Source organism: Natrix helvetica (genome assembly GCF_964273705.1).
Source record: "Natrix helvetica genome assembly, chromosome: 6".
Lineage (NCBI taxonomy): Eukaryota > Metazoa > Chordata > Lepidosauria > Squamata > Natricidae > Natrix > Natrix helvetica.
In genome coordinates, this window is record NC_138553.1 from 81830105 (window position 1) to 81848651 (window position 18547).

Below are 18547 nucleotides of genomic sequence, written 5' to 3' on the forward strand. Positions count from 1 at the left end.
TGGATTTTCACACAATTGCAGAGAAGGAAATATCTGTTTTCTGCTTTGTGAAAATTCAGTCCGGTCTAAGTTGCATATTCTTACTTATGGGTAGAGTGATTTCCTTGAAGAGCAGACTAATTTGCTACCCCTTGTTGCTCTGTTTCTGTTCAATTAATTCAGTACGGTGAATTAATTGAACAGAAACAGAGTTGGAAGGGACCTTGTAGGTCATCTAGTCCAACCCCCTGCTCACGCAGGAGACTTGTACTAGGGATTCGAACAGCCAAACTGCCGACCTTCCTGATCGACAAGTGTATACAATATAAGTATACCTAATGATAAATAGTACTCTGAATTGATGGTAAATTAGTAGTAAATGGTTAAAAAATAATAGCTCTTGTTTTCTTCCCTTAAACCTAGAAGACTAAACACAGTGCGAGTTGCCAAACAGAATAACAGAGTTGGAAGGGACCTTGGAGGTCTTCTAGTCCAGCCTGCTGCTCAAACAGGAGACCCTGTATCATACCAGACAAGTGGCTGCCCAATCTCTTCTTAAAAGCCTCCAGTGATGGCGCACCGACAACTTCTGGTGGCAAGTTGTTCCACTGGTTAATTGTTCTCACTGTTAGGAAATATCTCTTTAGTTCTAGGTTGCTTCTCTCCTTGATTAGTTTCCATCCATTGTTTCTTGCCTTCTTGTGCTTTGGAAAATAGGTCTTCTTTGTGGTAGCCCCTCAAATTTGGAACGCTGCTATCATTTCTCCCTTATTCCTTCTTTTCATTAAACTGGACAAACCCAATTCCTGCAACCGTTCTTCGTATGTTTTGGCCTCCAGCCCCCTAATCCTCTTTGTTGCTCTTCTCTGCACTCTTTCTAGAGTCTCAGCATCTTTTCTTATAATATGGTGACCAAAACAGGACGCAGAATTCTAAGTGTGGATTTCCTTATAAAGCAGTACTAATACTTACAATACTAATTATAAACTACTAATAAACAGAAACAAACAAATAAATCACTAATACTACAATTAGGTTGTAGTATTGGTGAGGCTGACTCAGCCTTCCATCCTTCCGAGGTGGGTAAAATGCGGACCCAGATTGTTGGGGGCAAGAGGCTGACTCTGTAAACCGCTTAGAGAGGGCTGTGAAAGCCCTGTGAAGCGGTATGGAAGTGCTATTGGTAAGTGGGGAAGGAAGGAAGGAAGGAAGGAAGGAAGGAAGGAAGGAAGGAAGGAAGGAAGGACATACCGTGGTTGGAATGCAGCATTGTAGGCTAATTCTGCCAATTGCCAGGAGTTCGATCCTGACTGGCACAAGGTTGACTCAGCCTTCCATCCTTCCTAAGTGGGTAAAAAGAGGACCCAGATTGTTGGGGGCAAGAGGCTGACTCTGTAAACCACTTAGAGACAGCTGTAAAGCACTGTGAAGTGGTATATAAGTCTAAGTACTATTGCTACTGCTATTGCTATCCATCTATCTATCTATCTATCTATCTATCTATCTATCTATCTATCTATCTATCTATCTATCTATCTATCATCTATCTATCATCTATCTATCTATCTATCTATCTATCTATCTATCTATCTATCTATCTATCATCTATCTATCATCTATCTATCTATCTATCTATCTATCTATCATCTATCTATCATCTGTCTGTCTGTCTGTCTGTCTATCTATCTATCTATCTATCTATCTATCTATCTATCTATCTATCATCTATCTAATCTACCTACCTACCTATCTACCTACCTACCTACCTATCATCTATCTATCATCTATCTATCTATCTATCTATCTATCTATCTATCTATCTATCTATCTATCATCTATCTATCTATCTATCTATCTATCTATCTATCTATCTATCATCTATCTATCTATCTATCTATCTATCTATCATCTATCATCTATCTATCATCATCCATCTCAGGTTGACTCAGCCTTCCATCCTTCCTAAGTGGGTAAAAAGAGGACCCAGATTGTTGGAGGCAAGAGGCTGACTCTGTAAACCACTTAGAGACGGCTGTAAAGCACTGTGAAGCGGTATATAAGTCTAAGTACTATTGCTACTGCTATTGCTATCTATCTATCTATCTATCTATCTATCTATCTATCTATCTATCTATCATCTATCTATCATCTATCTATCATCTATCTATCTATCTATCTATCTATCTATCTATCTATCTATCTATCATCTATCTATCATCTATCTATCTATCATCTATCTATCTATCTATCTATCTATCTATCTATCTATCTATCATCTATCTATCTATCTATCATCTATCTATCATCCATCTATCTATCTATCTATCTATCTATCTATCTATCTATCTATCTATCTATCTATCATCTATCTAATCTACCTACCTACCTACCTACCTACCTACCTACCTATCATCTATCTATCTATCTATCTATCTATCTATCTATCTATCTATCTATCTATCTATCATCTATCTATCTATCTATCTATCATCTATCTATCTATCTATCTATCTATCTATCTATCTATCATCTATCTATCTATCTATCTATCTATCTATCTATCTATCTATCTATCTATCATCCATCTCAGGTTGACTCAGCCTTCCATCCTTCCGAGGTGGGTAAAATGAGGACCCAGATTGTTGGGGGCAATATGCTGTCTCTGTAAACCACTTAGAGAGGGCTGTAAAAACATTGTGAAGTGGTATATAAGTCTACTGCTATTAATATAAAGCAATCTAAGTGGAAATAAGTCCTTAAAAAGTCAAACATCCATCCATCCATCCATCCCATATCCTCCATAGTATATGGAAACATTAGAGGATAAAGGCAAAAGGCAGGCTAAAAATCTAAATAAATCCATAAGAAGTATATGAATCTACTATAGTATAAAACAATCTAGAAAAATATCCCAGAAACTCTAGCTTTAGCTAGATTTACTGGAGATTCTTGAGTCAACAATGCTGATCCCCAGGGAATCAAGGAATAAATAGGAATGGCTTGAAGTAAGCAGGAAGGAAGAAGGATAAAGGAGATTTTGTTAAGCTGTATGGCTGCTGCTGAAATGATTGACAGCTGTCCCCCCCTTTGACCAGCAAGCCAGGAGTAGTAGAAAAAGAGCATTAATGGGACAAATATTGTCAGAGTTTTTCATAGGGAGGTGAGAAGGTTTGAACACTGCAGGATGCCAACTAATTTGAAAAGCCTTTTAAAGATGGCAAGCTTTAGTCACAGATCTCTCTATAGAAACTGGGCGAAGTTTCCTCTATGAGAAAGTTTAAAATCCGCTGTTGACTTCAATTCTCCTATGGCCAGAAAAGCAGTGGTGAAATCCACTTACCTTCGCTACCAGTTCGCAAATGTGAGCGCACGCACCACCTCTGCCCATGCGCAAGACCTTCCGTGCATGCGCAGAGAGTCCAAAACGGGACGTGATGGGTAGGTGGAACCTCCTGCCACCACAGCTACCAGTTCGCCCGAACCGGATCATACTGGCTGAATTGCACCACTGCAGAAAAGTGTCTTTTCTCAATTAAAAAAAAGGTTAAACTGACATCTTATAAAACAAGCGATTCCGTCTGCTTCCATCGGGCAGCATGGTCACTGTTAGCCCCGCAAAAGAGCACTATGGTTGGTCAGTCCTTGACTTACAACGGGCTACAAATGATCTCTGCATTTCTGTGGCTAAGCAAGGCAGCTGCTCGCTGAGCTTGGCCCCGTTTTGCGACCGTCCTGGCCACCGTTGTTAAATGAACCACGGCATTTATTATCTGGAGTGTTTGGGGACAGTTGACTTTGGGATGAAGATGTCAAATGTTGTCCATTTGATGCAAAGTTTGCTAAACAAAGATGTGTTAATTGTCTGCCTTATATAATGCCCTCCCTTCCCATCACAAGCGATAAAAAAAATCCCATCCGATCTAAAGCATCCCCAAAAGGATAATTTTCTGCACACACACAACTCCAAGTTGTAATCATTTTAACGGTTTGACCTTACTCGATGAGACAGAGCAGGAAAATCAAAAATACTCAAATTCAAACTTTGGATCCGTTCCACGCTCTGAGTCATGCAAAAGCGGAGATTTATTGCAAGCAATTAGCCAAAGAAAATAGCTTAATCTTTGCCCCTCAAAGTTATCAGGAACTCGTTTCATCTACAATTCTGTTTTTTGTTTTTTGTTTTTAAAGCGCTATTTATTACCTGATGGATTTTCTGCATTTTTGCATCTCTTTGTCACTTCTTTTTTTACTAGAGCTTCACCTGGATTTCCACTTCCCTTTATAAGGGGAAGGGACGTGCTGGCTCAGTGGCTAAGATGCTGAGCTTGTTGATCAGAAAGGTCGGCAGTTCGAATCCCTAGCGCCGTGTAATGGAGTGAGCTCCCGTTACTTGTCCCAGCTTCTGCCAACCTAGCAGTTTGAAAGCACGTAAAAATGCAAGTAGAAAAATAGGAACCACCTTTGGTGGGCAGGAAACAGTGTTCTGTGCGCCTTCGGCGTTGAGTCATGCCGGCCACATGACCACGGAGATGTCTTCGGACTGCGCTGGCTCTTCGGCTTTGAAACGGAGATGAGCACCGCCCCCTAGAGTTGGGAACGACTAGCACATATGTGCGAGGGGAACTTTTACCTTTACCTATGTTGCTTGTATCTTTACAATTTATATTGTTTTATTTGTTTCCTAGTATGATTTGATTGCTTATTAGTAACCTATGACTATCACTAACTGTTGTATCTTATGATTCTTGATGATGTATTTTATTTTTCTTTGTACACTGAGAGCATCTGCACCAAAGACAAAATCCTTGTGTGTCCAACCACAATAAAGAATTCAATTCTGTTCTCTTCTGTTCTGTTCTCTTCTCTTCTATTCTACAAATCCAGTTTTTCCCCCATTGACTTTACTTGACAGAACCCAGCCGAAAATTTTACCAACGAGGATGTGATAATTTTTGGATGCTGCAAACCTCATAAATGCATGCTTGAATTTTGATCATGTAGCTGGGGGAAAGGGTAGCTGCATCACATTCAGCTCAAATAACAGAGTTGGAAGGGACCTTGAAGGCCTTCTAGTCCAACCCTCCGCCCAAGCAGGAGACCCTCTACCAATTCCAGGCAAATGGCTGTCCGTATTTTTTTCTGGCAAACCTCTAGGGATGGACCACCCACAGTATTGGGAAGCAAGCCATTCCAATGGTTAATTGTTCTCACTGACAGAGAAGAAAGAATAGAATAGAACAACAGTCAGAAGGGACCTTGGAGGTCTTCTAGTCCAACCCCCTGCCTAGGCAGGAAACCCTATACCGTTTCAGACAAATAGCTATCCAACATCTTTTTAAAGACTTCCAGTGTTGGGGCATTCACAACTTCTGGAGGCAACTTCTGTTCTACTGATTCATTGTTCTAACTGTCAGGAAATTTCTCCTCAGTTCTAAGTTGCTTCTCTCCTTGATTAGTTTCCATCCATTGCTTCTTGTCCTATCCCCAGGTGCTTTAGAGAATAGCTTGACTCCCTCTTCTTTGGGGCAGCCCCTGAGATATTGGAACAATGCTATCATGTCTCCCCTAGTCCTTCTTTTCATCAGATAGGAAGGTTTCACTTCAGTTTCCACAGCCCGGCTTAACACGTTTGAGCATTTGAGAAGCTGTCAAGTGGTTAAAAATCCAAAATTTTGCATTCCTGAGTGAGTTTTGTCCCGTTTTACTGTCTTTCTTGCCACAGTGGTTAAGCGAATCACCCCCCCCCCCCCGTTGTTAAGTTAATAATGGCAGAGGACAGGAAGGCCTGGAGGAACGTGGTCCATGGGGTTGCGATGGGTTGGACATGACTTTGCAACTAACAAGAAGAAGAAGAAGAAGAAGAAGAAGAAGAAGAAGAAGAAGAAGAAGAAGAAGAAGAAGAAGAAGAAGAAGAAGAAGAAGACGACGACTTCAGAAATGTCTTTTGATTAGAGAAGGACGTGTGTTTAGAATCTGCATGGTGAAAATTTCCTACCTACCAAAGTCTGTGATTTTATAAGGGGAAGAATTAAGCCAAATAAGCTCTGATGGCACAAAATCAACCACCAACCAATCAATGAATCTTAGTCATACCTTTATTAGACTTAACTGAGAAAGAAGGCCATTATTTTTCTTACTCTGGCTGGTTGAATGTTGGATGACTTTGTTTAGGAAATAAACGGAAGAGAAGTCAACTTTGTTGTTAGTTGTTCCACTCAAGTTTCTTTATGTATCACTGCGGTCCTCTTGAAACTTTTGTAACGTTCGGTGTAAAGAAATATATACAAATGTTCAGAAAATTCTCCAAAATCTAAGCCTTCCCCCATATAACTGCATGGATAGCATCTTTCCATTGTATCTTTGGATTTATCTATCCCCATGCTAATAATAAACATGAAGCTGAGAATGTTCCCTTTTACATTCCTTCCTACCTTAAGGATTTTCTTGAACAGATCTAGGTCTGATTTTAAGAGAATTCTTAGCAACAATCTTAAACTATAATTTATTTAGTTAAACTGAGGCTCTCCCTCAGTTGTCAGATTTTATATGTTATCAATAAATTCCCTTTTTACGATTCCCTAATCGCTTAATTTGGGGTAGAGTTGGGGTGACTAGATGGAGCTAAGCATTTACTAGCTGGATGGCCTTCCCGACACCTACGTGGGGTTCACAGCAGATATTTTCTCTTTGCGCCCTAGGAGAAAAATATCTGCTCATCGGAGGCTTGAACTTTCAACCTTTTCAGTGGGAGGCAAGTGTCTTCACCACTTGGCCACTGCCCCATTCATCTATATGTTATCAATGTCTGCATTTATTTAAATATAAATATTCCAAATGAATAAACTCATCTCTTCCTGGCTTAGGACTCTATGCTCTGAAGTCAGTTTTCAAATGGTACATGTTTCACAGCTTCTGATTTGTTACCGAAGATCTATTGTCCTTCTTGCTTAATCCTCCAAGGATTTCTTTGACCCATTCAAGAATAGATTTTAATAGATCAGGTTTTAACTATCTACGTTCCCGAAATCAATGCAAAAAGTTCACTAATTCGCCAAAGGGGATGTCGTTTTATGACAAAGCACTGTCAAGTTTCGAAAACTGCAGCGCAGCCAAGTAGCTCCATAAAACCCAAAGTCATTTTGACATCAAGACTTCTTATGGCCTTTGACAGCAGCTCAAGGATGGAAGGAAACAGCTTCAATATTCTTGGATAAGTCATGGCTGCTTTCTATACCAATTATTATTTTTTAAACGAAACGTTTAACTGCCATTTGCAATCTCTTATCTGTTGGGCCGCTCTAGCATCGCCATGAAAAGCCAAAAAGAAACCCTCTACTGTCTGCCGGAGTGTCCCAGTTCAAACGTTTTTTGGGGTAACCTCTGAAGTCAACAACGAAAATGAAAATTGCTTGAACTAGCAACCCAATCTCGATTGCATTATCCAGACCACCACCAGAGGGCAGCAGAAAGACACTGTAAGGGAAATGTGAAGTCCCTTTGCTGACTCATAGCGGTCCCGGGGATTTTAACATCCCTTTTCTTGAATCGTTTGGAGAGGTCCCAAACATAAGACATCCGAGTCAAAATCACCCAGCGTTGCAACCGGCTGAAAGATTGTGCAATGCAGCTTCTCTGCCCCGCATACGACGCAAATCCGGAGGTGGGAGGAAAGGCCCATTCAATGAAGCTCCGCCTCAAACCCCCTCCCCCCCAACCGAGAACTATCTTAGGAGTAATTACCGCCGTCCCTGCAAACTACTAGTAATGAATGGGTGGGTTTCTAGCCCTTGTTGCGTCTTCGTTGCCAAGTTCCAAATTCCTAGGTCGTTGCCTGCCCCCCCCTTTTAATTGAAGCATATTCCATCTTAGTGCACCCCCATCTTTTTGGGGGGAGGGGGAGTTTGTCAGTTCCCCCTCTCCCCGCCTCGCGTTAAAAGCAAAGGCAGGAATCCCGCAGGAATCTCCCCCCCCCCTTTCGGATGCAGAGTCTCCTCGGTGCCCAAGTCAAGCGCCCAGACCCATCCTATAGATTTCCTGGCTTGGCATTCCCCCAAAGATGCTTCCCCACCCGCGGCAGGCGCACACTCCACCAAAACGCCCGTCCCCCAAATAAAAAGTTCAGCGGAGTTTTTTTTAAATCCCCCAACCAGAAAAACCCCTCCCCCCCAAAAAAAACATCCTCGAGGAAAAAACAAAAACTCTGCGCAGCAACAGCAGAGCGCTCTGCACGCGCTCAGAGGCAAAGGCCCCAAAGTAGTGACAGGACGGTGGGTGGGTGGAGGGGAAAGGAGGAGAGGAGCTCCATCCCTCGGCGTGGTTCTTCTCCCTCCCACTCCCACCGTCCCGCCAGACCCCAAAGACCCCCGGCCTTTTTTTCCCCTGTTGGGCCGCTGGGTGTTCCCCCTGGCCCAGCTCAGCTGCTGTTCCTGACGCAGAAGGAACCGTCCGGTGTCGGGAGGGATGGGGGGACACGCAGACCCTCCGGGAAAGTCTCAAAGTTGCTCTGCGGAGGCGAGGAGCCCCCCCCCAAGAAAACCCCCCGTCCCGCTTCTCTTCCCCTCCCCCCCCCCGGGCCTTACCTTGCTTGACACACTTCAGCCGGATGGGGTCTTTGCAATGCTTGATGACGGCCAAGACATCCCGGATGGTTAGCCCGGCCACGGGGGTCTCGTTGACCTCCAGCAGCAGCTCCTCGGGCACCAACTTCCCGCCGCTCTCGTAGACCACTTTGCCGGCTCTCACCTCCCCCAGGTAGGGGAACTGCCCGTTCTCGGCTCCCCCTTTCAGCTCGAAGCCCAACTGACCCTCGGCGTTCCTCACCACGGCGCATTCATGGACGCGGTTGGTCCAGTGGCTTTTTTTCTTCAAGCCCCCCTTGGACATTGCCTTGGGGAGGGGGCGACGGACGATCAGGCGCGCCGGCTGCCTTCCCTCCCGGCCTCGGGGTGTCCTTGGAGTTTCCTTTGGCGGAGAGGGGGGAGGGTGGGCGAGGAAGGAGGGAAGGAGGAGGAGGAAGAAGAGAGGAGGAGGCTGCTGCTTCTGCTCCCCACCTTAGTCTGGCTGGGCGGCGGATGGGAAGGAGGGAGAGAGAGAGACTGGGGGGAGGGAGGGAGGGAGGGATGGGGGAGGAAGAAGGGATGGGGAGAAGGAAGGAAGGAAGAGGAAGGCGGGGAGGGGGCGAGGAAGGAGGGAAGGAGGAGGAGGAGGAAGAGAGGAGGAGGCTGCTGCTCCCCGCCTTAGTCTGGTTGGGCGGCGGGTGGGAATTAGGAAGAGAGAGAGGGAGGGATGGAGAGGAAAAAGGGATGGGGAAGGAAGGAAGGAAGGAGAGAAGGAAGGCGGGGAGGGAGGGGGGAGGCCGGTCCCCCTCGGGCTCGCTCTAGCGGCGGCCGAGGCGGGAGCCGCAAGCCATGGCAGCAGCAGCAGAGAAAGCCCCCGCTGCAGCCCCCCCTCCCCTACCCCCGCCGCCGCTGCAGCTCGGATGCTGGGACGCTGGTTTGGCTGGAGCGCCTGGGCGTCTGTCTGTCTGTCTGTCTGTCTCTCCCTCCCTCTGCCTGCCAGCCAGACTAGTTGCACGGTAAGTGTGGGGCGAGGGTGGGTGGGCTGTGCACGCCTGGAACGGAGGCGGGGGGCGAGCTGGGCTGGCTGAGCCGGGCTCTCCGCCGCGCTGACCCGGTAGTGAAGACCGGAGAGAGAGAGAAGAGAGGCTGGCAGAGCCACAAAACGGGGAGGCGAGAAAGAAGGCGGAGAGCACAGCCAGCGATGGGTGGGGAGAGAGGGAAGGAATGAAGGAAGGAGGGAGGAGGAGGAGGAGGAGAAGGGGACGCGCGCCTGGACCCCAGGTTCCTGGCTCCTTCAACGGGGCGCGCCGGGCGGGGAGAGGAATCCGACTTTCTCCCCCTCCTGCCCTCCTTGTCGCCCCCTCCCCTCTTCTCCTTCCCCTCCCAACACAGCCCTGGGGGCTTCTTTCCGCGTTGGGGGTGGGGGGTTGGGGGCAGCCGCTGGAAGGAACGCTCTTCAAAAGGGGGGAAAGCGAGAGGCCACTTTCTCCACCACTTTCACTTTCTCTCGCTCTCTGGGATTGAATAAAATAATAACAGGAGAAGAAGAAGAAGAAGAAAAAAATCCCAGTCTCTATTAAACCCAGCAAGCCTCCTCGGGGAAGTTCCTCTGACATTGGTTGGTTGGTTTGCTTATTTATACTACATAAAATAGTTTTACAGCTTTCTGTATCAGCGCCCATGTTTAGCTTTGATAGTTCTCTATTCTACATTGCCTTCCTACCGGTTTTGGCCTCGGTATTAGTTGCACTAGCAATTGTAATCATATTAGTGGTTCCTATCACCATTATATTTACATTATGGTCAATGCTTTTAAGTTTGATAGTAATTGGTAACTTTGGTTCATTTTTATCCAATACTAGTTTAGAAAAAAAACACAAAGATTTCTATTTCCTATTTTGGCTTCTGTTTTCTAGCCACTTATAAATTCTATTCCATATTTTGTAAAAAATCCGATAGCAGCATTTATTTTATTTGTTTTTTTATTTTACTTTTTATTTTATTATTTATTTTATTTATTTATTTTATTTATTTATTTTATTTATTTATTTTATTTATTATTTTATTTATTTATTTTATTTATTTTATTTATTTTATTTATTTTATTTATTTATTTTATTTATTTTATTTATTTTATTTATTTTATTTATTTTATTTATTTTATTTATTTTATTTATTTTACTTATTTTACTTATTTTATTTATTTTATTTATTTTATTTATTTTATTTATTTTATTTATTTATTTTATTTATTTTATTTATTTTATTTATTTTATTTATTTTATTATTTTATTTTATTATTTTATCTTATCTTATCTTATCTTATCTTATCTTATCTTATCTTATTTTATTTTATTTTATTTTATTTTATTTTATTTATTTTATTTATTTCATCAAAAGTAGCTTCAGGGAAGGAGAGACACCTCCAAATCAAGGCAGCCTCTCTTGGGGGGGGGTTCTCTATTGGTCTTGGAAGGGATCTACCCATCCTCCAATCATGTTTGGGAGACTAGGATTGTAGATGATTGTGATCAATTGACCCCCTCGTTCTTGTCTATGGAGATTATCCATCCTCCAGGTCATAGTTGTCCCAAAGGTGCTTTTTTTCAAGAGGCAACTGGGCTTTCTGGTTTTTCTTTGAAGACATTTTGCTTCTCATCCAAGAAGCTTCTTCAGTTCTGACTGAATGGTGGGGGAATGGAAGGATTTATACTCCTTGGGGATAGCTGGTCATTTGCACCCTTTGAGAGAGTCATTACTGTAAACAAGCATGATTCATTAGGATTTTATGAATTTTCCAGTACTTATTAAAATAATGGTGGCTGACCATATGGGTATTATGTTTAATATCTCATTTTTAATATATATATTATAGACAGTACAGACTCTGGTTTGTTGTTGTTGTTGTTGTTGTTGTTGTTGTTGTTGTTGTTTTTACAATATTTTCATTTTAAGACCCATCAATAGCAATATCAGACCATGTAGGTTATTAATTTGTTACGGTGATATTATTTTAGAAAACTACAGTCCCATGATTTTCATTGTCAGAGGAGCCATAGATCTGCCATTATAAAACCAAGAGAAAGATTAGCTCCTTGGCTGAATAGGGAACAAAGGTTTCACGTCACTGAAGAATTCACCAAATCTTCAGTTTAACACAACAGCAGGAAAGTTTAAAACTCATAGTCAAACTAAAGATTGTCCATTGTGAAATTCTTTAGATAACAGGATGTCTCTTTGACCAATGTCACACATATTGTTATTTTTCTGGTTGATAGAAATGTTTTATGTTGTTGTTAGTTGTGAAGTCGTGTCAGACCCATCACAACCCCTTTGACCACGTTCCTCCAGGCCTTCCTGTCCTCTACCATCCTCTGGAGTCCATTTAAGTTCACGCCGGCTGCTTCAGTGACTCCATCCAGCCACCTCCTTCTCTGTCGTCCCCTTCTTCTTCTTTTGCCCTCCATCGTTCCCAGCATGAGGCTCTTCTCCAGTGAGTCCTTTCTTCTCATTAGGTGGACAAAGGATTTGAGCTTCCTCTTCAGGATCTGGCCTTCTAAAGAGCAGTCAGGATTGATCTCCTCTAGGACTGACCGGTTGGATGGCCTTGCAGTCCAAGGGACTCAATGCAGGAGTCTTCTTCTCCAGCACCAGAGTTCAAAGGCCTCCATTCTTTGGCGCTCAGCCTTCCTTATGGTCCATCCTTCACAACCATCCATTGCAACCGGGGAAACCATAACCTTGACTCTATATACACTTTTGTTGGCAGGGTGATGTCTCTGCTTTTCAGTCTGCTGTCTAGATTTGCCATAACTTTCCTGCCCAGGAGCAAGCGGCTTTTGATTTCTTGGCCTCAGTCCCCATCTGCAGTGATCCTAGAGCCCAGGAAAATGAAACCTGTCACTACCTCCATTTCTCCCCCATCTATTTGCCAGGAATTGAGAGGGCCAGATGCCATGATCTTAGTTTTCATAATGTTGAGTTTCTAGCCAACGTTTGCACTCTCCTCCTTCACCCAGATCAAGAGGTTCTTTAGTTCCTCTTCACTTTCTGCCATTAGAGTGGCAGCATCTGCATAAAGCATAGAAATGTTTCGTAGCACCATGCAAATGAATCAATCAAAGAAAATCACGTTTAAAAAAAATATCAACAGTTTAAAAACCCCAACTAGATGTGTTGTGTCATCTACAATGGCAGTGTGAGCCACCTCTCTAGGGGACACGTGTCACAACCAATACACAACTACTCAGATAATCCTGGTGTTTTATCATTCCAGCAGCACAGAGGGTAAAGTCTTGATCGGAAGTCTTGCTTAAGGCAGGATTGGGTTGCTATAGAACTGAAATTATTGAGATAAGGTTTTAAAAGGATTTAGTGACATCCCAGAAGACGTTGTCTTTAAACAGAGGGCACACCTGGATTTCTCTGGGGGCCTTACGCGCAAAGCAATTCAGAGGTAAGCTCCTTGAGTTAAATTGGACTTATTGTGCTATCATGAGTAAGATTAAGGATGCACAAAGGTTTTTGCTGCCACTATCACGCTTTTTAACAACTTTGCACTTCTTCCTTTCTTAGCCACGGCTTCCTTTTAAAAGAATCCACTGCAAATACCAAAATTCTTTAACAGAGTCTAGTAATGTTTCTGTATTAAAGAGTTAAACAGATGAAAAAGTTCTTTTTTTCCGAGAATTAATTCTGGTTTCTTTTTTTTTTGGGGGGGGGGGGGGGAAACAAATATTTAATTTTTATTTTCTTTATGCATAGCACTGGGTGAATGGTGTGGTATCTGTGATACATTTCAGTATGCATAAACATTGTGTCTTATTACTCCTAAATATAACATTTCATTTCCATTATTTCATATGATTTATACATGCCTTTTGTTATCGCCTTTAATTTCTGAACCATCTTTCTGTCCTTTTGTATATCTTAACATATTGATATATAATTACTATGATTCCTCTCTATTTTCTATCCCTGTTTTAACTTTGTCTCTCCTTCACATTGCTATAATATTCAAAAATGTGTTTTTAACGTTTTTTGTTATTCATATTTCCTTAATTAAATCAGAATTTCATCCTTCATTCTTCCATTATTCAATATCTCTATATACAGTTTTAATACCAATCACAATCATTTATACATTTAAAGTACCTATGTTCTTTCCAATTCTTCAATCCACATAATTCTATTAATACACACACACATACATCTTAATAATCACCCATTGTTTAATTCTAACATTTCACTGCTATTCATATTTTTATACATATTTAGTTGTACAGTCGTTCAAAATCTAATTTTCCAATTTATATTAAAATATTAACTGGACATCTATCACACTACTAAAATAATTATCCAACCTGTATAATTCTAACATTAATACATATTATTGAAATATATTCTTAAAGATACTCTTTTACTCTATTTTACCTTATCCATCACCTCTTACCCACATCCAAACCTTTAGTCTTATTTTCCTTCAAGTTTTCCTCCCATATTTAGGACTGCCACTTCTAAGCTACATAAATCTGACTGACCACTAGTCAAAGGGAAAATATATATATATAGAAAGCTAACATTTTACTACCATACAGATTTTTACAACCCAAATTCTGTGGCGTAGTTCAGTGGGAAAATCTGAGCTTCTTGAAAGTTTTATGGAAAAGAGGCCAGCTTTTCTTTTCCAGGGTATTCAGCTGTTTCAATTCCTTGAAAATGTGGATTTAAAGCTTAAAGTTCTGAAATCAGTAAAAAAAGTAATAGTCAGAACTAAGTTTAATTCCACTGATAAACATTTGCCATTCCGTTCAGTGATGGGTTTCACATTTTCATTCATGTGTCCCTTCCACCTTTGGGCAAGCCTTCCATGCATGCGTTTTGTTCTCACGTGTGCCTTCCGCGCATGCGCGCGGCCCCAAAAATGTGCCTAAATAGGGCAACATAGAGCGGGGGTGGGTAGACAGGCCCACACACAATTTCCACTACTGGTTTGAGTGAACCAACTGAATGCCACCTCTGATCCTGCTTTATTCTAGCACTGGCTTTGATGGACATGTTAAAATAAGTCAGTCCAGCTGATCATATATACAGTCTCAGATATATCCTCTAACCCCCATACCTTTAACCTTAGACTGTCTACCGTTGACCTCACCCCATTCCTAAGAGGTCTGTAAGGGGGAGCGCATAAGCTCACCAGCGTGCCTACCGTCCCTGTCCTACTATCCCATTTACCATATTTTTCAGAGTATAAGACGCACCTTTTTCCTTCAAAAAAGAGGCTGAAAATCTGGGTGCATCTTATACACCGAATACAGCATTTTTTGCCTCCCGAAACCTCACCCCCTTCGCAAAAATGGCCATGCATAGCCTTTAGGAGGCTTTCAGAGTGCTGCTGGGGGCTGGGGAGGGCAGAAATGAGCAAAAAAAATGACCAATGTTTTGCTCAATTATACACCCCTCCCCAGCAGAATTCTGTTAAGAATCTACCGAACTGATGGGAGTTAACAGAATTCAAGAGGGGCTGAACTTGTGGGAATGTAGAGAAAAATAGTTGTCTTGCTAGTGTAGGAAGTTAGCAAACCACCTCTCTCCCAGGAAAGTGAGATATTTTAGGAAATATTAAAAATATTAAAACTCACCCGCACCTTTGTCAATGGGACCATTAAGGCCTGGGCTAGTCTATTCGACATAACAAAGATCTGCCTCCTTCAGGCAGAGCCATAATAGGAATCCCAAAACCCTTTCATTACATCATCACCCAGCAAGAGTCAACCAAGCTTGGGACTCAGGGCAGCCTGCAGAGTTTCCCCTGTGTGGCCCCATGGGAGTCTGACAACCAATCAGAAAGAAGCTCAAATTCAAAAGCCCAAACAGAAGCTATAAATCTATCTCTATCTCTCACCCATGTGCCTTTTTGGCCAGGATCTTAAACCATGTGGTCTTGTTCACCATTAAAACCATCTTTCCAAGCTGCCTCCATGTTTCCAGTGTCTTCCCCCCGCCTCCAACTTGGAACTGAATCCAGAAGGACAATTTCTTCCAACAATTGCATTCACAGCGACACAAGCTACGTCCCTGGTTTGCAAAGCAAGTCAAGTCTTTAGATAAGAATCTTAAGAATGTTGGCTGGAATCATATTCAGCTAATGCTCCCAGGCCATAATTGCTTTTTCAAAGCTTTTCTTGGTACTACATGGCAATCTGACAAGGCTAGATAGCAACTTTAGATAGTCTAAGTGTGTGTGTGTGTAGATTGAATGGAATCCCCAGCATACTAACTTAAAAATTGCAGCCCAAAATCCAATCAATAATACAATAGCAGAGTTGGAAGGGACCTTGGAGGTCTTCTAGTCCAACCCCCTGCCTAGGCAGGAAACCTTATACCGTTTCAGACAAATAGCTATCCAACATCTTCTTAAAGACTTCCAGTGTTGGGGCATTCACAACTTCTGGAGGCAAGCTGTTTTCCACTGATTAATTGTTCTAACTGTCAGGAAATTTCTCAGTTTTAAGTTGCTTCTCTCCTTGATTAGTTTCCACCCATTGCTTCTTGTTCTACCCTCAGGTGCTTTGGAGAATAGTTTGATTCCCTCTTCTTTGTGGCAACCCCTGAGATGTTGGAAGACTGCTGTCATGTCTCCCTTGGTCCTTCTTTTCATTAAACTAGACCTACCCAATTCCTGCAGCCGTGCCTTCGGAGTCAGACATCACTGGGGCAGAAGAACAGCTGGAGCCTGTTCCCAGTGTATGCATGGGCAGAGCTGCCAGGAGAAGAGAACAGCTAAGGAACAAGGGTCGATTCAGGAGTAAAGCCACAGGTGGACGGTGAATGGCCCCACCCATAGGGAATAAAGAGGAGTGAAAGGGGAGTGGAGTTTGCAGGAGACAATTAGTTCCATTCATTAGAGTGAAGTTCTGTTCCTGACTTCTTGCCATGTAATTGCTGCTACAGCATGGAGTTTGGAATACATTGGCCTGGCAGCTCTCCAAGCCTGACAAAGGTCTGTAGTTGTCAACTCTCTTGAAAGACTGTTGGCCGGGACTTTGCTGGAGAGGAATTCCCTTTAACCTCAATAAAAGAGGTTTTATGGGGACGAGGAGTTGGGTTTGTGCTTTTGGGAAGCCTAGGTCAGAACAGGTAGCATTCTACACTGATCTACCAATTCTTACTATCATCTTACTTGTCCGAAGAAGCCAGAGCAACACAGATCATCTCTCTCTCTCTCTCTCTCTCTCTCTCTTTCTCTCCCATCCTGTGCTTGAATGCTGTTAACCTCCGAAGCATCTTCTAAACATAATCCATCTTCCTGGGAAATGCTCATATTGAGTGTCCCCGTACTTGTCACTTGGCAACTGGAAAAGGAAGAACAAAAGCAACATTTGTTGAAAAGCATCCCAAGGACACTAGGAGCAGCCGAAAGAAGCATGCGCCTATCATCAGCAGAAGTATATCGAGACTCAGAAGTGGTGGAGATGGAGGCACACCTGACATTAGCAGCAATTGAGATGAAGCCTTGAGTTGAAATGAGAGAAATGGGGCTTCTCCAGCCACAGAAAGAGCCAAAACGCTTACAACCACCTTAAAATCAGGGCAGGAATGATTTTAGTTCTGGTGGCTTAGCGGTCAAAGTGCAGTATTGCAAGCTAACTCTGCCCACAGCTTGGAGTTGGATCCTGATGGGCTCAAGGTTGACTCAGTCTTCCATCCTTCCGAGGTTGATAAGATGAGGACTCAGATTGTTGGGGGCAATATCTGATTTTGTAAACTTCTTAAAGAGGGCTGTGAAGCACTCTGAAGCAGTATGTAAGTACTATTCCTTCCTTCCTTCCTTCCTTCCTTCCTTCCTTCCTTCCTTCCTTCCTTCCTTCCTTCCTTCCTTCCTTCCTTCCTTCTTCCCTTTCTCATTCTTCTTCCTGGTGGTGCAGTGGTTAGAATGCAGTATTGCAGGCTAACTCTGCCCACAGCTTGGAGTTGGATCCTGATGGGCTCAAGGTTGACTCAGTCTTCCATCCTTCCGAGGTTGATAAGATGAGGACTCAGATTGTTGGGGGCAATATCTGATTTTGTAAACTTCTTAAAGAGGGCTGTGAAGCACTCTGAAGCAGTATGTAAGTACTATTCCTTCCTTCCTTCCTTCCTTCCTTCCTTCCTTCCTTCCTTCCTTCCTTCCTTCCTTCCTTCCTTCCTTCCTTCTTCCCTTTCTCATTCTTCTTCCTGGTGGTGCAGTGGTTAGAATGCAGTATTGCAGGCTAACTCTGCCCAGAGCCTGGAGTTGGATCCTGATGGGCTCAAGGTTGACTCAGTCTTCCATCCTTCCGAGGTTGGTAAGATGAGGACTCAGATTGTTGGGGGAAATATGCCAAGATTGTAAATCACTTAGAAAGGGTTGTATATAAGCCCAAATGCTATCGCTATTGTGGCCCAATATGTTTTATTACACGCAACTCTACAATTGCAGATGGCGGTGATGCCAAGCCCACCTAGAAGCTAAGAGTCATACCCAGCACACATCCCAGATATTTAGGAAGCTTGGCAGCAAGACATCTTGCAGCTCAATGAGCCTCAATGCTTCCCGAGCTACCTATGGACACTTGCCAATTATGTCAAAGTTCTCACCTCCAGCAAATGATAACCTACAAACACATTGGACAGCCTAGATAAAACTAGAAGGAAGCTTCTGACTTTTTGATTAGTGAGGTTCAGCGATTGTTCAGAAGACATCGCAAGATGTGCAATAAGATCTCCAGCCTTGGGCAGGGGGCTGGACCAGAACAGTGGTGTCAAACTCAATTTCAAAGAGAGAGGAAGACAGAGAGACAGAGACAGAGAAAGAGAGAGACAGAGACAGAGAGAAATACAGAGAAAGAGAGAGGGGGAAGAGAGAAAGAGGAAGACACACACACAGAGAGAGACAGAGAGATAGAAAGAGAGAGAGAGGGAGACAGAGCGACAGAGACACAGAGACAGAGAGAGAAGGAAAGAGAAAGAGAGAGAGAGAGAGTAAAGAC

At 42.9% G+C, this 18547-nt stretch overlaps 1 protein-coding gene across 7 annotated transcripts in view; it reads right to left on the reverse strand.

Moving 5' to 3' along the window:
- The window catches only part of MAGI2 (membrane associated guanylate kinase, WW and PDZ domain containing 2), a 498445-nt gene extending 489508 nt beyond the window's left edge, over positions 1-8937 (reverse strand). For 4 of the 7 annotated variants that reach the window (XM_081957510.1, XM_081957509.1, XM_081957508.1 and 1 more), the window contains exon 1: positions 8559-8937. In XM_081957510.1, the coding sequence (XP_081813636.1) occupies positions 8559-8862 (304 nt within the window). In that variant the 5' untranslated portion in view covers positions 8863-8937. The remainder of the gene's footprint in view (positions 1-8558) is intronic. The other 3 variants (XM_081957513.1, XM_081957512.1, XM_081957511.1) reach the window with 1 other exon arrangement.
- Positions 8938-18547: the final 9610 nt, after the last annotated feature.